Source organism: Colletotrichum aenigma, assembly GCF_013390185.1.
Source record: "Colletotrichum aenigma strain Cg56 chromosome Unknown KSG_Cg56_contig04, whole genome shotgun sequence".
In the NCBI taxonomy this organism is placed as follows: domain Eukaryota; kingdom Fungi; phylum Ascomycota; class Sordariomycetes; order Glomerellales; family Glomerellaceae; genus Colletotrichum; species Colletotrichum aenigma.
Window position 1 is genome coordinate 3,379,202 of NW_023500910.1, and position 21,604 is coordinate 3,400,805.

Sequence of the window (21,604 nt, forward strand, 5' to 3'; positions counted from 1 at the left end):
CGGTAGCCTTGCCCGGGGAGCATCAGCAACCATTTACGGATCTTGGACGGACAGGGGAAATATTCTGCCTGCCTTGCGACACAGACGCAACCTTCGCCTCCAGCGTACCAAGCTTTTCACTTGTATCCCCTCTTTTGGCGCATGCTGCTCTACATGCGCGCGGCCCTTCCAACACTCGCTCGTCGTCAGCCGTGTCTAATCCCTGTTGAATTCGTGTTTCCTTTCCCTTAGTTGTTTCCATTCATTTCCAATGTCTTGCGCCTCACATTCTCGTTCGATTCCCCTCCCGCAGATCCTCTCACTTCACACACATTGACCCTGTAGCCCCCACGCATGAACTGCGACTGTCCGAGTCGGAAGTAAAGCCGGGACTGACATGAGAGCGCTTGCCGCGTCGCGCGCGAATTATAGGCTCATCTCGCATACCATACACCAACGGGTTCTCGACGCCGCGTACCTGCCCACCCTCCTTCGGTCCATCCGCGCCGCCCTCTTTCCCAACAACGCTCCCGGCGTCTCGACCTTGGTGGCCCCCTCCTCCGATCAGGAGCTGCGTGCCCTGCGCCGCAGGTGCGCTAGCGCGGTTCTAGCCAGAATCCCGCCGTGGCTGGCTAGGCTCTACCTGGGCGGGCGAGGCCTTGGCCTCCGGTGGCGGTCCGGTCCGGACTCTAGAGTAACAGGAGCAGCAGCAGAAGCTGGGGCTAGCGGGGATGACACCGCCGCGGCCGGTGGTCCTGGTTCTGGTCCTGGCAGCAGCAGGGATGCCAACGTCGAGGCGGTCGCCACCGGCACTAGCGACTGCGATAGTTCAGGTGACGAGAACGGCACAAAGTCGCAGCCTCCTGAAGACGATGAGGATCAGCAGCAGATGCTGTCCGAGATGGAGGAGGGCATCCTCGACGTCTTCTCGGACGAATACTGCAACAAGCACTTTGTGTATGGCATGTTGGAGTTGATCCTGGTGAGACTGATGCCCGAGCTGGCGGAGAAGGGGGTGGTTGAGATGTGGGAGGAACGATTGAGCCTATGAGCTTCGTGTGCTGCCATGCATTTCTTTTTGGTGCTTCGCCTTGATCCCCGTTTAGTCTAGATACCCTTCTGCCAAGATAATGAAGTATTTTGATTTCACAATGTTCGCAATGTTCGACAATGTTCACGATCATGACCGCCACATGTTACACAGAATGATATTCCAAGTCTCACATCACACCGTTTACATGCCATATTGCTTTTCCAGTCTATGTCGGTTTCCAGAAGCGAATCTGAGTTACACACACAAGACAATATCACGGAAGGTGGGCGAGGATTATCCCCATTGCAACCCCAACGCTCGCTCGTATACATCACGATAGTCTTCTCCTTGCACTGGTTGGGTTGTGAACCTTCCCAAACGTCACGGCCATCTCTTTGTCAACGCATTCATCGAGGGAGAAACGATGTTTTTTTGTAATTTCTGTAGACCAGTCGTAGAGGGGACGAAAAAAAGGGGCTAATCCCTAGAAATAAATGCAAAAGGGGCCGCCCGGTTTTTTTCTTGTCTTTCGGATTTCGCGCATACTCTGGCCGGGGTAACGCGAGTCTTCTTTGGGTTGGCTGCTTTGGTTGTTGTTTTCGTAGCCAAGGAGGCCTCAGCTTCCTGACCTCAGACTCGGGAGGTGGAGTGCCTTTCCACCTCTCTCCGTCGTTTCCCCATCATCCTCTGGCCTCCCTTGCTCTGTACGGGTCTCCTGCCATTTGTTTTCTCGGTTTCCCTCTCCTGTCAGAAAATCGTTCAGATATCGTCCGATTGTCCGATTATGTGATGTCCATAGATGATGTCCGTAGATGATGAAGTGATGATCCCTTGAGGGCTCCCGTGTTCCCTTCTCCCAATGCCTGGCTACCCCAGCCAATCTCCCTGACCTAATCCCAAACCCCCTTATCTCGCAATGCAGCTGCGTCTGAGGAAACCCGGGAAATAATACAGTGGCGAGTTCGTTGCGAATCGTCGATATAGCGAAGGAAAGAAAACAAGGAAAGGGGCAGATAATAGAGCGCTTGGAAACAGTGTGCCGAGTGACGGGAAAAAAACAGAGATAGATACTGAAATAAACCAAGAACAAGTATTTGCAAAGGTCGCGCAAGGTGGGAATTTTCGGTGTTCGCGTGAGCGGCAAGGTCTTTTCCTTGATGAGCGGCGGATAAGGATGAGAAATTGGGGTATATAGAATATGTTGAGGTTTGGAGTGAATGGTTCTCCCATGACCTCGTCTTTTGCTAATCTTTTCCCCTGGCTCTGTAATGATAAGGTATATTGTGCCCATATTTCGATGTCGTGAGACTGGGGGCCGGGGATGGAAGACGCTCAAGATGTCGATCGTGGGAGTGAAGTGGCTGTCGCGAGACATTGACCGTGTAGGTAAAGCCGATGATGTTTTCGAAACCGTAACCCGATCCCGGCGAGTGTGAGCCGTTCTTTGCAGAACCCTCGCCGGGTCTAGGGGTTTGTGGGACCATGATGATGGTCGCTGTTCTGTTGTTACGCACGCGTTAATCGCGTGGCTTCGTCCCTGTACCTTACCCCGTCCATGCCCAGGCCTAAAACAAAAGCAAGACATAACGCCTGAGCAAACGATGGAGTGCTCGCTGGGAAGAAAAGATCGCGGGCCTTTACTGGGTCAAGACTGCCTCGGGCTTGACTTCAAAAGACATGTGGTTCGGGTGATGGGTAAGAGTTTCAGTGTCGCCCTCGGGAATCCGATCCAGGCCGCCCACCGAAGATTTGGCAGCATGTTGCGGATTTACTCTAAGTTTCTCCGTCAGCTTGAGCAGGCCCTGGTAGTCCTTCTGGTCGACCAAGCCGCTCGCAGCTGTGCTGGAGAAAAAGCTCAGCAACGTGTCGGCCGCTCTTCGGGCCTCCTCTTGCGTCGGGGATGTTGGAGACGAGCCTGCAGGCGTGGTCGCTGATCTGCCGGCCATGCTGCTGTTGCTGCTGCTGTGGTGCAGATGCGGAGACGATGTGATTGCGGTATCCAGAGCAAAGTGCGGTGCCGCCATCTCGTAGATCGGTGACTCTAGTGCAGAAGACGGGGCAGTCGATGCTGGGTGGTACTTCGGAGTTATGGGCTCAGTCGTTACAGTCTGGTACATTGCTTCAACGTCAATGTTCGGGAACGTCTGACTTCTGGGCCTCTGGAAGTTTGAAGCGACTTCGTGCATCTGGCGAGACGAATCAGGGGGCAAGAAAGCTCCAGCGTTGGGGTCAGGGGAGAAGGTAAAGGTTCCCGTTGGACTCAGGGCACTCCCAGAGAAGGATGAATTGGCCGCATCGGTCAAGGCACTGTTGAGAGACGTAGTGCTTTGAGAGTTGGAATGTTTGTATGCTGGACCGTCTCCGTAGCTGACAAAACCAAGACCGTGAACAACGTCTTCGTCGCTTCTGTCAGCGGACAGAGGGGACTGATGACCTGTTGGCGATGCTGGGGAGATACCAGATGCTCCTAGAGATGGAGAGCCAGAGATCTTGGCGTGGTTCGTGATGTTCGTTTCCGATGCCCTTCGCGACAGCCTTCCTCCAGGGAGGATGTTTCTCTGTTTGAATCTTTCCAGCCACGTGGCGTTGATCGATTTCGTCTGGTTTGCTTCACCGCCGCCGTTGGTAGAGAAGTGCCTAGCCTGCTCCAGGATCTCTTCATCACCTGGAGTTAACCCTGCTTGGACCTGTTTCCTATACCAGGAGACGACGCCGCGATCAATGTCCGGATACTTGCCTTTGGCATGGCGTCTGCCGGCGGGGGATTGACTTCTGTCCGCCTCAGGATTCAGGTACTTTTCCTTGTTTCTGAGGACCTTGGATACAGTGCTATGGAGGATGTCAGTTTGGTATTCCACGTTGCCAGTCTTGGTACCAAGGCCTACCTGCGCTCAACCCCAAACATGGCACCAATATCAGTCTGTTTGACGTTGGGGTGTTCGGCCGCGTACTGGCACATTTTCTTCCTGTCTTCATCCGTCAAGACCCTTCGCTGCTGGGGCTGGGCACCGTTGCCGTGTCTCCCCGTCCTGGCGGGCGCGGGAGGGACCACGGGAGCCATGCCCAAAGGTGGTGCCGAATAGCTGTTTGGATTCGTCAACATGCTGGGCCATGTTGGTTGAGACGGTATCATGAGCATTGGAAGCTGTGAATGGGATTGTTGATGATGCGGCTGTATCGGTTGAGGGGGCGCCGGAGGAGGAGGCATCCTGCCAATCGACTCAGACGGCAAGCCGTGAGGCATAGTAGGCATGAAGGCGCCGAATGGGCCGTAGTCTGGCATTGTGGTTTGGTGAGTGTACGAATTCATGTCGTTCCAGCTCTCATTGCCGAAGGATGTGTGGCTCTGTGACATGTGGCTGTCTTCGTCTTGAGCCATGTGGTTGTCTTGATCCATAGTGGTGGTGCCCACGATGGAGTGGTCCATTGTTTATATGACTCGGTCGAGTTCCAGGAAGAGCCAACAAGCCAACTCGACAAGGCTCCGAGCGGCAAGTGTGTTTGGCTACCTAGGTGGCCTGTAGTTGTTCAATCCAGGTTCTGGGTTGCTGATTGCGAAGAGGGGATCGCGCCGATGGCTTTGGCTTGACTGATGGGATGGCACTCGGGCCAAGCAAGTGTGGGGATGCCTGGTCCCAGCAAGCAGATATTGGTGGGTTCGACTTCATGAACGGAAGACGGCATGCATGATAGAGGAGGCCAATTGGTTCCTGGAGGCGCGGCGTGCAGGAGTGCAGGCGTGCAGGCGGTCTGCTGTGTAGGTCAAGAAGCCCTGGGCCCCGGGGGTGACTTAGATGCAAGTGCGTTGCAGGCTGCAGAAGCGTGTTGGGTTGGGAGGGGGGAAGGGACAGGAAAGGATGTCTTGTCTTGTCTTCTTGTCCGGTTGACTGCTTGCTTTGTGAATGGCTGTTGCCCGTCTGGCTTTGGGTTCGGGCTGTCTGTCTGCAGCGCCTTCTAAACGAAAAGGGCCGGTCCTTGATGCAGGTGTTGGGGGTTCGGGTTCGAGGGCAGGTGCAACGAGCAACTGCCTTTTAACGCAGTAACCACCAACCCAGTCAGTTGATCTTTTACCCTATCAGGACCCCCCGGATTCGCTCACGCCTTCTCGGTTCCGAGGGTGTTTCTTCTCTCGTGCCGCCGTCTGGACGGTGAGGAGCAGGCCGGCAATCGATTTACTGCAGGTTTGGCGGTGGTCGATTGATGTTTCGATCTGCGAGCGTCCGCAGAGAGATGGCGGTGATGAGAAAGAGACAACAGCGAGGATCAGATGAGGAGAAGAGCGTCGATGGCAGAGGAGATAGATTCGATGTATCTACCCGGCCGGCCAGTGGAGGATAGAGGAAGACAAGCCTGACAGGTCTGGAGAGTCGAATCGGACCAGTAGGAAGAGAAGGGTAGGGAGCGGTCTCCTGCAAGAATCAGACGCCGCGACGCACAAGGCAAGGCTTGGAGGCCAGAGCTAGCAGGTCAGGGTTGGGGTAGGCGGGCTTGTCAAGATAGTAATACTGTCCTGCGCACGAATGGATGGGAAGGTGTGCGGTGCGGTGCGGTGCGGTGCGTTGCGGTGGTGGGCCGTCCTCTACTATACATATGTACCGCCGTACACTAGAGCGGATGTTTTCCATGTAAGTAGGTACACTGCCGGCAAGGGTACGGGGGTGTATCGTTTCCTACTGGGGGTGTGGTGGGTAGGATTGAATCTAAGTCTGACTAGGGTCTTGACTGGGTGTGGCAGCGGGCCTGGTGAAGGATAAGATGGAGCTCTCTGGCCTGTGTGCGTGCACATGCATCCACAGATACATGAAGAAGCCCTCGACAAGGAGTGAAAGGAAGACGCCGAGGGGGGAAAAGGATTTGGTGACAGTCAGCAGGCTGGGCCAGTCCGATTCTTGGGAAAAAAACCTTTGGGTCGGAGGTTGAGTTGAATCGCTAGAGCCGAGATGGTTGTCAGAGCAGGAGAGTCTGGGTGGAAAAGTGGTTGCAGTTATGATAGGTCCGAACGAGGAGGGGAGGGCGACATCAAGACTGAGGTGCAGCGGACTCTTATGCATAGAACATGATGATATTGGCAAGGAACGAAAAGAACCGAGGGGTCAACGATGGCGGAGAAGAGCATCTTGCAAGCAGCGATCGAGGCAAGAGAGGCAGGTTAGGTAGGGCGGCGGTGGTACTGGTGAGGCAAATGCCGTTGAAGAGAGTTCCAGAGTGTCTGTAAGTGCGCATGGCAGTTGATGAGGTTGCATATCTCAAGGGCGAAGCAGGGTGGGCATTGAGTGTTTTCATCAATAAAGACATCATAGTCGGCTTACAATTGGTGTCTAGACCACTAACAACCGCCACGGCTAGGGAATTGAGGATGAGCTAGAAGAAGCCACTGGCTCGGTTGGTCTCCGTTGCCGCATGGGAAGAAACGACGGCGGATCTAGGAACAGTTTTGACGGGAATGGGGCAAGCCACACACAGACACTAGGTGGGATGCTGGTTTGCTTCCGTCTCGTCTCGTCTCGTCTTGTTCTGTCGCGCCTCCTCTGGGGCCTGGGCTCGCCCTCGGTTGCTCTGTCATGTCTCGGCTTATCCCACGCTGAAAGGAGAACGGCCACTAAGCCAGCCCAGGCGACCAAACGGGGGAATCTAGATTCCCATGTTTCTCGCCTCGTGTTGTAAGATCACGACTGGCATAGCTGAGTCTGTCAGGTTGATGCAAGGTGACCACGGATCGGGCCACGCTGGGGAGATTCTGTAGGGAAACAAGATTTTGTATGACCCAAGAGAACCGGAAACGATGGCAGACAGGTGAGGCTGGTCTGACGGAGGAAAAAGCAAGCCAGAAAGCGAAATGTTACAGAAAACGGTTGTTTGTCTACTAATTAGCAAGGCTCAATAATGAAGAAAAGAGGGCGGCAACGGGGTTGAGGAAACGGACAAAGTGCGCGCCAATTAGCTGACATTAGTACCTGCTTCCCAGTGAGATTACCACCCACACGCTGACACGGGCGTACACACTGGGAGGACGTAGACGCAGATGTAGACGGAGAGGTGGACGCATGAGCAAACGCACTGGGAGACATGTCCGTCGCGATGAGGTCGTCTTCGGAGGGGGGAAGAATCGAAGGAGACGGAGGAGGTAGTCAAGGCAGCTCTAGTGACGGAGTATTTAGATCCCTGGCGTCTGGATATTGTTAGAAGATGGTGCGGCAGTGAAGATAGGGAAGCAGAGGAGGGCAAGGTACCTTTACCAGCAGAGGCAGCGAACACATGGTGTGTGTAGGCGTGTGTGTGTGTGTGTGACGGGCCCTTTCTCATACGCTGAGTGGTCGTGGAGCGAGCTAACGGAGCTCGAGCAGAGGAGGGACGTATGCGAATCGCGCGGCTGGGCTCCCGTGGGGATACCGATGGCGCAGAGTGCGGGTGATGCTTGCTGATGGGATGAGAGATGGAGGGGGCACTTGGTAGGATGGATGGATGGATGGATGGATTGGCGTGGCATGGGATTATGCCAATGTGAGAGATGAGAAGGGCGAGACGAGACATGGAGACCTGTCGAAGAATGACGAAGCCCAAGCCACGCTCAATCACATTACCGTCCATGCCATACCATGCCATGCCATGAGGCATTGCGTCCACCGTCCGTCTTGCTCACTTCTCACGCACCCCGGCTGCGATGGAGATGCCTCTTGCCGCGTGGTTCTCGGTGGCTTCCTTGCATTCCTTGCACTCCCGGACGGTGAAGGCCCAGTTTTGGTTGTGGTAGGTATTCGCAGGTGAGGTAGGTAGCTGTCAAGTGCTTGTACCTTCCATTATGCTCCGCTACGTTACCTACGCCAGGTTGGTTCGTAGGTAGGTCGTAGGCATGCGAGGTCATCGGAGACGTTGCTGCGCAGAGACGAATGGACGATGAAGTGCGATTGAACGGTCGCCAAAGCAGAGGACGGGACGAGCGCTGCTGCGTGAGGTAAGGATCGGGTACCTGAGGTAAGGTAGGAAGGTAAGGCAGGTACTTACAAAGGGTAGGTATCCGTAGGCAAGGGAGGGCAAGGCACGGGTAGAGAGAGGGAAGGACTGGACAAACTGCGTCGTCCCATCTTGGGCAGTGGGCCGGCGGCCGGGCGTTCAGTGGCTCTCACCCGTCCTTGCCTGCCTTCACCAGCGTCCACTATTCCCACTTGGTGCAGCTACGGATACACTAAGGTACGGACCAAGGTGCACTAGCAGAAGGGCTACCTTACCTTAGAAGGCGCACGAGGCAGGGGTACTGGGCAGGGGCTGCTGCGTGGACCGTGAGCCACTCTCCCCCACTGGGGAGGTACTTAGCATGGTGCGAGGCACGAGGTACCTGCCTTCCTTACCTACTAAACTAAGCATCGGCTCCACTTTGTACCGCAGTGCTCCGTCCGCAACTCCGTACCTTCCCCGAATGACAATCAAAGACGGGCCTGAAGACGCGCAGAGTTCAGACAGCAAGACACAGGCCCAGCTTCAACAACCCCAATCGCCCCCAGTGATTGAGGGGTTGCGGTCCCTTCCTCGACTCCCATAGGGCCATCGGTGCCCAATCCGCACCCCGTTGCGACTCATGAAGACTCGACCTTTGCGACTTTGCAACTGCCTCCACGAGCGAGCTGAGGTACTTCGCGAGAGAACACATCCACCCAACCTCGTCATCTGATGCTTTCTGATGCTCTGACCGACTATTCGTCATTGACTCGACTCGAATCGCAGTCCGTCCTCAACCGATACGAGATGACGAGAAGCGCGAATTAAACACCGTCAAGTACCTCATCCATGTCAGTTACTTTGACGCCAGACGACGACGCCCACAACTCGGCCCTCCTGAGTCCCCTCTACACAGTACTGCGTTACTCGCGACCTGCTCCAATTCAATTCCAAAATCCGAGCCGCGCCCGTTGCGCCCTAGCCTTGCCTTGTCTGCTTCCAACCAGCTAAGTACTTACATGCTATGGTTGCTGCTTTTCTCCGGTCCGTCAAACCTGTCAAGCGATCGACTGATACTTTGAGAAAGGGCTTTTCGGCGACCTGACCCATCCTGGCAAGCCCAGGGTGGCCCCCCCAGACGTCCCACCCTCCTCAGCCGTCCGAGAGAACCATTCAAACATTGGAGGGGCGTGAGGGGGGGTGTTTTGATAGACCTGTAACCTCTTGCGGATGCCGGCCGCTGCTTCACGCACTGCTATCGCCCTTCAAACTTCTGTCACTTCTTGTCAGCAGGAATCAAAATAGCGTACTATTTTGTCAGCCTCGGCCAAATCGACTCGTGCCTGCGAATCCAGCATAAACGGTCGCGGCAGTCCATGACGATCAATGCATATCGCGGCGGGGACGCCCTAACCTGGTCTGATTCCTTCATTCATCCCCATTCAACACACCAACCGACCGCCAAAAATCCCGACAAAGCTCCAACGTAAAACGAGCCAAGCTGCGACAGGCGCTTTGATCCTCAATCTTGGTTTGATATGCCGACGTCAACGGCATTCCATTAAGCATTGCTGCTGCCCGATATTGGGCTGAAGCCTGCGGTACACTACTCCCGACTAGAACTACCCTGACGCATCCACCATGGCATCACGAAGACCGTCTCCGACAATGACAGGGCCTTGTCGCAACGTCTTTTGCTCCCGTGGGCTAAACATCCACCACCGTCACATTCATCGTGGACCGCAATTGAATTGCTTTGGCTCCTCGTTGGGCCAAGCGACGAGCTGGCCACCGAGATGGGGTCTGCTTCCTACTTCCAACAACGCTGAACGTCATGCTCTTGATCAAGACTCGCCGCGGTCGCTTAGATGTCGGCCCATGCCGTCCAACAAGTGGTCCGCTCCAACCAGCCCGAATTTTCAAATCATCATGGGGCTGGCCAAGAGCTGCGATACAGTTTGATAGATCTGGCTAGCTCATCATGGGACGGGCCTATAAAACTTTTCTCGGACCAAAAGGGGACCTCCAGGGTATGTTGGCCGACACCCGGTCGATTCGTTCACACCGTCAAACCCCCAATCTCGCAGGCTTCCTTTTTTACCCAATACTCAGTGTCCACCAGCATGGTTACTTTGAGAACTGCCTCCATGAGGTCACCCGATTCCAGATGTCGGTCAGAAGACCGGCAGCGTCGCCATACAAGCCTGGGGCCGTCGAAACTGAAGGTCGGCCGTCGACCAACAGCAGCTCTCGCAACGTTTTCGGAGTTTTCATTGGACATAAATTCCGGATTCATCACGACGTCTTTCTTCTCATCATTGGACAGAAAAGATTCTTTTGCGCGTGAGGCGGCCCTAGTGAAGCCATCCTGTAGGCCGGCCTGGCTTCCAGTTGGTCAGCTCGCCGCATACGAGAAAATCCTGGGCAGATTTGGACCATCGCTGCTTGCCAAAGGCGGTCCTGGAGGATGAAGGGCCTGGCCAAGCCTCAACATCACGGCACGAGGGAGGCTTCGTCCTTGGGGAGCGACATGCGGCGTACTATTGCGATTGGGGCATAGGCCATGCTCGATCCAGGGTCGACCAGCATCCGCCCGCGTTGGCCCGCAACGTGCGCCGTTCTCAATTTCGAGCGGGCCCTTCCGGAGGTATCCTAGCGTATATGTCACTTGCCTCCAACACTCAGCCGGGCCAGTGTCTGATCGCTCGGCAGGCACAGACCTCGCGTCCGTCACGGTAAAAGAGACGTCTCATTTCAGGATGTTGAACGGGTAACATGCATAAAGTCAATGGGCCAGGCGGGGGATGAACCGAAGAGGTAGCGAAAGCCTTCTGGGGTCTCAGCGTGCTCCAGTCTGTCGAGGTTCAATTTCTCACCCGCCCGCTCACCAAGCTGAGGACCGTCCACTTTGGAGGCGACGGAGGCCATCTCAGAATGTGGCGTCGTGCTTCGATCTGGACCAATCGCGATGCGGAGGAGACCAGATACGGGCAGGAATCTGGGGGCCCATCCCGGCGTTGTGTTAGTGCCTTTTTGGCGACGGCCAGCCGCTGCTTACAACGCGGCCGTGACGAGGACACACAGGATCAATAAGCTGTCGCCCCAGCCTCGCGACAATCAAATGTTAGGAGCTGCAGTATTGACACCAGGGCTTCCCCAGCGCAGGATGACAGCATATCACACTCTCCCTCCTGCCCCCGATGGCAACCAAAACGCCGACCGATTGCTCGAGGGGAGCGTTCAAGCTACTGGAGTTCGGGCAGGCAACTCGGTACACCATCCTGTTCCCAAGAGACTGCATCTAGCCCCTTGGAATATGCTTAGTATGCATGCACACACGGCACGTTTAGTCTCAACTTTGCCCTCGAGCAACCATACACCCGACAGCCGCCACAAGCAGTAAAAGAGCTGCTGGCCAGGGCATCCGGTGGAGTGCAGCTGGGTCGCTCCCGAGCTCCCCCAATCCCGCTGGAAGTAGACGGAGCAGATTACGCCTTGGAGGAAGCAGGGGACCTGGAGAGCACGAGCAACATTGCAGCGCAGCATCCGCCGCGGCCGTCTGTGTTGCCCCTGCGCCTGTCTTCCCTTCCCTGCAGCCGTTCTCCCGTGGTCTGTGTCCTCTCGCCCTTCGTTCGCCTCATTTACGTTCGATTCGATGCAAGGTACGAATGCGCTCAACTATTCAGACAATCTCCAGATGAGAGGCCAAGATCGTACGCGGTCCTATTGCTACCATGCTCCGCAACGGCCCTCCTTCGCTTTCGTCGCATATCGCGGACCTAGCTCCTAGCAATCCTCGTCGCTCTTCTTTCACTCACAAGATGAGATGAGATGAGATCACGGCTTGAGAGGACCGCGGCCGACCCACCGCTAGCACCACTGCTCAGCGCAAACAAAACCCGGGACTCCGCGAGGACTGAACATGGGCGGCAAAGCGAGCCTTGTGAAAGGTGGGCGTAAGAGGGGTGGAAAGGAATTGCGCCTGACTAGCTGCGTGAGCGGCACCCCTCTTTTTGTTTCGACCAGCACGAGTCCTGAGCCGCCGCCGCCGTTTCGTCGGGCACGTTTTTTCTCGCTCATCGGGGAATTGCAGTGAAATGCATCGCGCCAGTGGTGCAGAGCGTCTGTACTCCAAGACACAGTCAGCCAGCAATGGCGGGAGTGTCGAGCGTGCGGACAGAGGAGAAAAGGGTGTCGTCTTAGCTCTAGCTCTGGTTTAAGCGCCGACGTTCCCTCGATCCAGGGAAGCCCCCAGTCCGCTCACCCACACACCCGCCCATGCTTATCCATACCCGGCCTGTCAACCCATGCATCAGAGGACGGATGTGCGCTACGGAAGCTGCATACTGCTGCGGACTGCACTCTGCGTGCAACTTTTCTTCCCACCCTCTCCCGCGGAGCCTTTGCAGAGAAGCATGGCGGCGGCGGCCATGTGCTGCCCTCTCGCAGACACCAGAGCATGCATCCCACGCTTCTGCTGGGAAACTTTCGGCCGCAGAACGAGAGGCCCTCGGCTATGCATGTCGTCCACGATTTGCTTCAACCTTTTGGACCGCAACTTCAGATGGTGGCGCATGTGGGGTAGAAACCGTTGTCCATCATCTTGAAGCACCACCGCCTGCGTCATAATCGCGATGGGTGAGACGGCGTCGCATGCGAGAGCCACGACAACGCCGAACAATGAGGGCGGTGGATGCAGGGCTGTCCGCGACGGCCAAAGAAAAAGCCTGCTTGAGAGACGGCACGTTGCCCGACGAACGACGCCATGTGTGACTGCGACACACGCATGGCAGTTCAAGATTCCTCTCAGGAGACTTGGAAAATATGGAGACGTTATCCGCCAGACGCCGTTTCAACTGAGACACTCATTCCGCAAGCCAGGTCTCCGGCCCCCTTTTTCATTCAATTCTCTTGGTATTCTATGATGCTAGAACGACATTTTTTGCCTGACCCAAACGTGCCTCCCATCTCGGCCGCAAGGTGAGATGCCCTTGGCGCCGCTGTCAAAGACTGACTGTTTGCGGTCGCGCCCATACGCCGCAGGCCGTTCAGCCCTGCCCTGATTTGACTGAAGCTTCAAAGTTGCAATTGGTAGCCCGTGTCCCGGCTTTTCCGGTACGCCCGCGTGTTGTTAGTACATGCCACTAGTTTGTTGGAAATTTTGAGTTTCGTCCACGATCCCATGGTGTCGGGAGTCGAGTGAGATCGCGCGAGCAAAAGAGGACCTCAGGGTCCAGATGGTGTTTTCTTCTCTGGAGAGGAAAGAGGCAAGTGGCTTTCCCACCAACGCCGTCGGCACCTCCGGCCGGGAATGGGCTTGACGACAATGGTTGTCGTGCGCGATTGTTCTCGTTGCCGTCTTGATCAGCGCTTGACGATTGTAACTGCAGGTGATCGATTGTTAGCATTGTTTGCTTCCTCCAGCGTCTCGCCGAACAAGGATGCGGCTTGTTCTCCAACGCAGGGTAAAGGGGCACAGCCGTACCGATATCTTCGTCAGCTAGCTCGTGGGCCAGACCGACGCGTTGAGGCTGATGCTTGACAGACTTGCCATACACAACGGCCGTCTTGAACTGCTCCAGAATGCTTCTGTGGATTTGGTTACACTGGAAATTTCGTCAGTACCAGAGAACGCTATCGACCTTCTCCCGGACGGGAATGCTGCTCGTGGGGTTTCCCCCTGACGGGTCACTGCTCACAAAGTCTTCCACTGTGCACCGGTTCGACCGAAGGACGACGGGCTGGGAATAGTCGGGTAAGCGGCCCTTGGGCTTCGTGTATACGCGAACCAGGTTCAGCTTCTCCCACCTACACGCGAAACGGGGTTTGTTAGCCATTGCGCCGCGCCAGCCTTTGGAGTTTGGGGAGATCCCTGCCGCCGCTGATTGTGCCGCCGGGGCACTATCCGGGCGAGGATCATACAGGGAATCCTTACATAGCCTCCATCAACTCGTCAATATTCCAACCGTGCTCGGAACTGATTGGTACGGCATTTGGAATACGGTACAGCAGGTCGAGTTCCTCGATACTGATGGCGTCGATTTTGTTGAGGACGTAGATGACGGGGATGTAACTACGGCTCTTGGCCTCGAGGATGTCGATGAGGTCGTCAATGGTGGCGTCGCATCGGATGGCGATATCGGCAGAGTTGATACGGTATTCGTTCATGACCGCCTTGATCTCGTCGTGGTCGATGTGCGTTAAGGGCACCGTACTGGTGATGTTGAGACCGCCCTTTTCCTTCTTCTTGAAGGTGATGTTCGGAGGCGACTTGTTGATGCGGATACCGAAGCCCTCGAGTTCCGTCTCAATGACGCGCTTGTCTGTCAGGGGCTTGTTGACGTCCAGCACGATGAAGATGAGATGGCACGTCTTGGCCACGGCAATGACCTGACGACCACGTCCACGACCGTCCTTTGCTCCCTCGATAATACCGGGCAAATCGATGATTTGAAGAGGAGCACCTGTGATGCGTTAGTACCTTGATTTGGAGGGGAGTCGTTGGGGCCTGCCCTCGGCGCAATGAAGCCGCCAGCAGAGACGACGTACCGTTGTAGGTAACCTGACCCGGTACGGAGGTAAGTGTCGTGAACTCGTACGCGGCAGCCTCGGAGTGCTGGCCCGTCAGCCTGCTCATGAGCGTACTCTTTCCGACCGAGGGGAAGCCGATGAAGCCGATACTGGCGACACCCGTACGCGCTACGTCGAAGCCGGTACCACCGCCACCACCGCCGCTCGACGGGGTCAGCAATTCGCGCTTGAGCTTGGCGAGCTTCGCCTTGAGCTGGCCCAAGTGAAAGGATGTGGCTTTGTTCTTTTGAGTCTTGGCCATCTGTTGTGTTGCACTGTCAGTCCCTGCTGCTGGTCATCCGTCCATGAGGACGGCATCATGGTTTCGATTTGGGTGGATGAGCTTTGGCTGCGGTGGAGGTTCAGATGTGATTGTGATCGCGATGCGCCTCGGGGATGAAATCGTTTCCTCGGATTCGACGCATGTGTAGGCCATGAGGGCAACGTATCGATCGTGGGGTGGAGGGGGGGTGGGGGAAGTTGGAACGTACTTCGGCCTCGATCTCTTTGATCTGCACACACACAAAAGTCGCATTAGCATTTAATCATGACCTCTCTCAATGTGTTCATAGACGGGGATTAGCTATGGTGTTGGCGCATACCTTGTCCACCGTCGTCGACATGATGACGGTATTCCCAGACTCGCTCTACGTGTGTTTCCAAAATCAGGTCGTATCAGCCGCCGTTGGCTGCTTTGTCTATCGGGCCCTAAATGTACGTCCCGCCGTCGTCGTGTTTGTCGTCGTCGCCGTTCGGTCGCAATGACGAGGGGCGTTTTCGTTCGGTTTGCTGCTGCAGCCCTGTTCAGGTCCTTTGGTGATGGCAGTGCGATCGTTGTGGGCAAATGGCGGGGGTTTTCGAGGGCGGTGTCAAAGTTTTGGCGGGGCGCAGGTTTTGCCGGCCGGTTTTTTTCTTGGGCTTTCTTTGGGCCAATCTCTCTTACGTCGGTGATGTCAGTGTCTGGGCCTCACACTCACGACTCGAGTCATAGGAAAATCTTTATTCCCTGCGTATTTTCCTTTTTCGCGGAGTTTTATCATCAGTTTCAATCTGCTTCGGGTTTGCGACAGCAGATGAAAGATCACATGAGATATTCCATTTGTTTTTTGAACAGTTTGTTTCATTATCTACGTCTCGCCTGGAAACCCGACCCATCATTCCATACCCTCCGACCCATGAATCGCACAGACCGCCCACTGCAGGTCTGGTTTCCTTTTTTTCCGTTATATGATACTGGTAAAAGGGGTTGGTCGCGTTGAATTGTAGCCGTCATCCAAAAGCAACTGAAGCTAGTGGCATTGCAGTCTGTACTGTTGCAGACTGATCCGCAAAGAATCCTCTTGCCGTCCATTCGGCTAGGTGAAATATAGCCGAGCACTGTTTATCTCTGTTCATAACATGTAGAAAACCCCAACTGGAGGCAGCCGGCTTAGGTGTCGCCCTGAATTGTGATTGGAAGCTCCGTCTAGGGTTCCTCTCGGCAGTTATGCTGGTCCATATCGTCACCGGGGATGGTTTTTGCGACAGGACAGGTTGCATTCGTATATTAAGTAAGTGTGACCCGTTACTCTATTTCGCGAAGATGAACCCAGCTTAGCTGGATCCTGACGTCGAAACGCCGTTGACACCGTTGGGGAGAGGTCTCGCCTCGATAAACAGAGGCGCGGGCGCAGAAGAAGCGGTTTGGGTGCCATTGACGGGTTCAGCCGATGTCTCGGTAGCATTCGACTGACTCCTCGGCGAAAGATGTCCGCCGTTGGGTAGCGCCGGGGTTTTGGTGCCGTTCAAGAGGTGCTCCAGCCCTTGCTCTTTGCAAAGGCGAGCATAATCTGGGTCGCCAGGAAAGATCTGCTGCAGTCCCTTGCGAGGGGCCCGCTTCTCGGGGAAAGGTGTGCTGCTTGTCGCAGACAGTCCAGGCTTCTGCTCCTCGACCATGATACCGTCGACGTAGTACTTGTTCCTCGGCGCAAAACCGTAGAACCGGTCTGCATCAGGGTCTTGCTTCCACTTTTGCGGTACTTTCCATCCGTACAACTGGGCCTCATCTTCGGGAAGTTCGCGGTACTCGACGCTGAGTTTCAGACTCCGGAGGTGAGGAACGTTTGGTACAATGAACATCAAGTCAGATAGCTAGGATGGCGTTAGCATCGTGCAAAGTAACTACCTGAACGAGTCCCTTACCTTGACAAAGAACATGTCCAACTTCAAAAACTTCTCCCGGGCCTCTCCGCGAAGCTTTTCCTTGAGACGATAATTCATCTTGAAAGGGTCCTGGCCTTCGCCGTAGTAGTCTGGTAGACCAGTGCCGAGCTCGTAGAGACTGTCGGTAATCAAAGCGTACCGGTCAGCTTCGAGTCTCCAGATAACTTTCTTGGCAAGATCGGAGACAGGAATATGTTCCCAAGCGGTATCTAGAGTTTGTTAGTGAGTGAAGTACATCAAGACGTGAGTGGGATACGTACATCTCGACAAAGTCAGGTCTTTCTCGCCGAGAAGCAAAGCGGCATGAGTGTTGAGTATCCATTGCTCTCTGCCATCGGGCGAGCCTGTGGCCTGTGGGCGGATGGTGTCGAACCGCACACCCTGCATGTGCTTGAATTTGGCCGCCAGCTCAGGAGTCTTGGGGTTCGAACAACCGTCGAGCCAACGGAGGAGAGGAGGAAGCTTCGCAAGTCGCAGACGTTCTTGTTCTTGCTGGATTCTGCGCTGCTCGGCTTCCTTAGCCGCACGCTTGCGCTCCATCTCCTCACGCTGTTGACGCTCCTTGCGCTCGCGTTCCTTGCGCTCTTCCTCCTCACGGAGACGGCGGGCTTCCTCTGCAGCTTCGCGCTCAAGTTGTTCTTTGCGAAGCCTCTCCTCCTCCTCACGCTGCTTCCGGGCCTCTTCTTCCTTTCGTTTGCGTTCTTCCTCTTCGCGGCGTTTCTTCTCCTCTTCCTCGCGTAGGCGTCTTTCCTCCTCTTCGCGCCTCTTCTTCTCCTCTGCCTCCCGGCGTTGTCTCTGTTCTTCCTCCTGACGCTTTCTCTCGAGTTCGGCCTTGCGTTTGCGCTCCTCCTCGCGCTGCTTAGCCTCCTCTTCCTCCTTCAGTCGTTTTTCCTCGGCCTCTCGCTCCTTTTGTTCAGCCTCGCGTCTATTCTGCTCGGCCTCCCGCTTCTTCTCCTCAGCTTCACGCTGTCGCCGCTCTTCCTCCTTCTTGCGTGCTTCCTCGGCTTCAGCCTCACGGCGCTTCCGCTCCTCTTGTCGCTTTTCCTCACGGCGTCTTTCCTTCTCCTCTTGGCGTCTCTTGTCGTCATCGCCACGTTCCTTCTTCACACGAATTTCCGGCTCCTCGACATCCTTAACATCTGATGCGTCTGGCATTTCGATATCGACATCTTCAGACTTAACGTGTATGCTCGACTTATCACTGTTGCTGGACTTTCCGGATTCCCTCCTGTGCCCGTCAGAATCTGACTTGCTCTTATGGGGCCTGCGGTCGCTGTCATCGTGGTCCCTGAGATTCGATTTCGATCGAGGAGGTGCTTCACGCGATAGCCTGTGCGGGTCGTCTGGCGATGCTGTCGACTTCGGCCGGCGTTCCTTGCCATCCACATCGAGCCGCCGCCTCTTCGTCGGCACCTCGCCATCCTCCTTCTCCCCAGTGCTCGAGTGCGGCGGCGTGACGCTTGATCGGTGCCGCTTAGCAGAATGATCGCCGGAAACAGAGAGTCGATCCCTAGACTCGTCCCTCTTGAGGGCCTTTGTACGATCGTGGTACTTCTCTGACAAGGGTTCGCCCTTCGGCTTCTCGGGATGGTCGTCGTGTTTCGGATCGCGTGGGCTTGAGGGGTCCTTCAGAGCAGAGGTGGTCGAAACCATGCTAGCGCGGCGGTTTTTTTCCCTTTCGCCGCGAAGCTCGCCCTTAGAAATGAGTTTCCTCCGCGGCTTGACAGCCTCCCCTTCCGACGACATGGCAGCAACGTCAGACTCGGCGCGCTTCGCAGCTTTGGCGGATTGCTTTTGTGACAGCGCAGGTGATGCTTCTCTGTCAGAAACTGCAATGGTCGGAACACGGTCTTCTTTTCTAGGCCGGCCAGGGCCGCGCTTGGGTGATGTCTGGTCGTCGTGAAATGAATCAGACCGACGCTTTTCCTTTGGACTGGTGACGTTACGATTCGCTGAGATTTTCTTCCGACTCTCCGGGTCGCGTGAAGGGCTAGAAAGGTTGCGCTTGTGCGCTCGGGCTTCGTCTTTGAGTTCATTGCGGCCCTGGCGCTTGGTTTCCCGGTCTTGGTCTCGGTCACGCTCACGCTCCCGCTCCCGTTCTCTCTCACGCTCCCGTCTGTTCGGAGACTTGGTCTTGGAAATATCACGATGCGACTTCCTGTACGCATCGTAAGCTTCCTTGAGCATGTGCTCCTCGTCTTTCCAATTTGTGCCTTGTCGGCGTCGCGCGATCTCGTAGTAGGTTTCTCCCTTGAATCGACGTGTGGGATCAAAGTTTGCCTGGTCCAAGAGCAACCTAACCACCTTGATGTTCTCCTGGCCTATCGCGGCTAGCATAGGTGTCGCGAACTCTGACGGCATATTGGTACTTTGCACCGGTGCAGGGTCTGGGTTTGCGCCACCCAATGCCAAAAGTAGCTGAATAACTACTTCGTGCCCACCTCTGGCAGCCGCTACCATCGCTTCGGAATCGTCGCAACCATCCTTTACCTGGAGGATTCTTGTAACAGTCTCCTCGTCGCCCTTAGCGGCTGCCTGCCGAAGTGTCTTATCATCGAGGGACATGTACAATAAGTAGTTGCTGGTTTTGGTGGCCCTCACAGTACCGGCCCGCCGACCGCTGGCGTGAGATGAAGAAGGGGCAGGTGACCGTCGCGGGCTATCGGGGCCGAGTGATGACCGAGCATCCTGGTGGTCGACAGAATGATGGTCCTCAGATGTGCGTCGTCGTTCGCCTTGTCTAGACTTTGCCTCGATGAGTGCGGCACGAAAATCGGCTGCATTGTCCAGGTCGTCGCTGACTCTGTCGAGAGGTTCCTCGCCGCTCACGTTGGCTTTCCGCGGGTTGACACCCGCGTTCAGTAAGAGCTTCACGACTCCGAGGTGGCCATTATCAACAGCGTCGAGCAATGGTGTGTCCTTGTCATAATTCACACAATCCAGGTTGCATCCAGCGTCGATGAGAAGCTTCACAATATCCTCGTACCCATTAATTGCGGCGATTTGAAGTGGCGTGTTTCCCGCATAATCGGCAACATTGAGGTCCTCGGGTCGCTCACCGAGTCGTTGCTTTGCAATGTCGTACTCGCCCCTGGCACAAGCTCTAGCGAGGAACGTTTGGCCGTGAGCGTCAAGATGTTTCTTGTGTGGCGCAATTTTGGCAGGTGACATGTTTGACTCGGCAGTGGCGGGCGTCGAGAGATTCCGTAGCTTGGAGCTCCGGGGGTGAGGGCTGCCGCTCGCTGAAGACTCATCCGAGTGATAGTCGGTGGACTGGAGCGGGGGAGGCAAACGCTTCTTCTTGTAGCTCAGGCCATTTGACGAGTTTGCAGGAAGCTGCGTCGAAATACTCCGTCGGTGGGCACGTGGGTTGTGGGGAGATACGGATCTGGTACGAGATCCTGAGTGGCCATCGGTTTCTCTCTTGGAAGAAGACATCTTGTGTTCCCTGGGGGCTCGGATCGGTCGAGAATCAGCCCCGGCGTCAGAAATACGTTGTCGTCGAGCCTTCCGATTCTCAGCCTCGTCCTCCGAGTCTGCCTTGGGAGCTTTGCGTTTGTGAGTAAGTGTCCGATCGGTGGATTTGGCTCGGTCTTTCATGGACAGCTTGGGAGATTTCCTACGGTCAGCACCCGTGTCGGAGTCGGAATGGTTACCAGATCGACGTCTCGGGGGAGAAGCAGGAGCCGAGCTGAGGCCGCTGGAGCCATCTTTACTTCGGGCGGATTGGTCATGGAGGCGTTTCTTTTTCAAGCCCAACGAAGATGCTCCTTCAGACAGCAAACGGGGAGGGTTGACGGGTTTGTCTTTGTCGGCGTCCCTGGCGGCACTGGCATCACGAATCTTGCGGGAGACCTGGGGCTCTCCGTCGCTGCGATCCTCGTGCTTTACCTTTCTCGCCTTGGAGGGCGAGTAGCCATCCTTACCGGGTAAGACGATGGTTTCGGCATCCGAGTCTTTCTCGGCGGGAGCGTCGTCGGCAGCAGGAGGCGCGCGAGATACGATTACGCTGGGCTTGACGTCCTTTGGAAGGACGGGCGGAGATTTGATGGACTCGTCGGCGCTCTTTGGTTTGTTGTTGGTGGACTCCTTGGACTCGTCAGGCTGGTGATTGCCCAGTCGCTTCTCCGCAGCAGCGACGGGCTTCGGCTTGTCGGACCCGGCAGCATTCTGCGCATCCATATCATTTATCTGAAGGTCGAAAAACTGGCCAGCACCATCCTGGCCAAAGGTCGGCCACGAGTGAGAGAAAAGTGAGGGCGTGGGCGAATTGGTGTTGTGTTGACTGATTGAAATCGCGGTCGGGTGGACGGAGCGGAGCAGCTTCTCGGTCGCCAAAGAGACACGCCCCTAAGAGAAAGTGGCCAGGTCAGTCACGGGGGCGCGGAGTGTTGGCGACTGACGGGGCAGCGGTGCGGTGTCGGGATCGGAAGTGTCGTAAGACCGGATCACGAAGACGATAAAGGAAATAAAAAAACAAAGGAAGCGCCTGGCCGGAGTAATGATGCGTGTGGTTCGATGGACGCGGGCGTGGGTGGAAATGCTGGAAAAGGCTGTCTTGGTGACGCTTGACGCTTCGATCGGTTTGGCTGAAGGTGGAAATGGGGCCGCGAGAGTCTTCAGAGTCAAAAAGTCTGATCGCCACCTCTTTGATTGGACCCGACGGGGGACGCTTGGGATAGGAGGAGGAGCAGCAGCAGCAGCAGCCGTAGTGCTAACAACAACAGACAGCGAAGGAGCACCAGCCAGCAAGGCGGCCAGCAAGCAGTACCAAGGCAGGCAGAAAAGCGGTAGCGTAGCGCAATGGCAGTCAGTCGTGTCGGTTCTGTGGCAGTGGCAGTGTGAGTGTGTGAGTGTGTGTGCCTGCACAATTTGTGGCAGCCTGAC

The 21,604-nt window shown here is 55.8% G+C and overlaps 4 protein-coding genes across 4 annotated transcripts; 1 reads left to right on the plus strand and 3 right to left on the minus strand.

Annotated features, from left to right (window-relative positions):
* Positions 1-376: 376 nt before the first annotated feature.
* CGCA056_v006799 (uncharacterized protein) lies at positions 377-1,030 on the plus strand (the record flags this gene model as incomplete). Its single annotated transcript, XM_037322048.1, has 1 exon — positions 377-1,030. The coding sequence occupies one exon, from the start codon at positions 377-379 to the stop codon at positions 1,028-1,030; it is 654 nt and encodes a 217-aa protein (XP_037178982.1).
* Positions 1,031-2,649: 1,619 nt separating this feature from the next.
* Tigd2 (Tigger transposable element-derived protein 2) lies at positions 2,650-4,439 on the minus strand (the record flags this gene model as incomplete). The annotated part of the gene is made up of 2 exons (XM_037322049.1): positions 2,650-3,841; positions 3,898-4,439. The coding sequence occupies 2 exons, from the start codon at positions 4,437-4,439 to the stop codon at positions 2,650-2,652; spliced, it is 1,734 nt and encodes a 577-aa protein (XP_037179361.1).
* An 8,870-nt stretch (positions 4,440-13,309) lies between these two features.
* RBG1 (Ribosome-interacting GTPase 1) lies at positions 13,310-15,138 on the minus strand (the record flags this gene model as incomplete). Its single annotated transcript, XM_037322050.1, has 7 exons — positions 13,310-13,329; positions 13,431-13,551; positions 13,645-13,753; positions 13,881-14,409; positions 14,495-14,777; positions 15,007-15,027; positions 15,118-15,138. 7 exons carry the CDS (start codon positions 15,136-15,138, stop codon positions 13,310-13,312), a joined length of 1,104 nt encoding a protein of 367 aa, XP_037179360.1.
* A 1,798-nt stretch (positions 15,139-16,936) lies between these two features.
* Positions 16,937-20,899, minus strand: HOS4 (the record flags this gene model as incomplete). Its single annotated transcript, XM_037322051.1, has 1 exon — positions 16,937-20,899. The coding sequence occupies one exon, from the start codon at positions 20,897-20,899 to the stop codon at positions 16,937-16,939; it is 3,963 nt and encodes a 1,320-aa protein (XP_037179363.1).
* Positions 20,900-21,604: the final 705 nt, after the last annotated feature.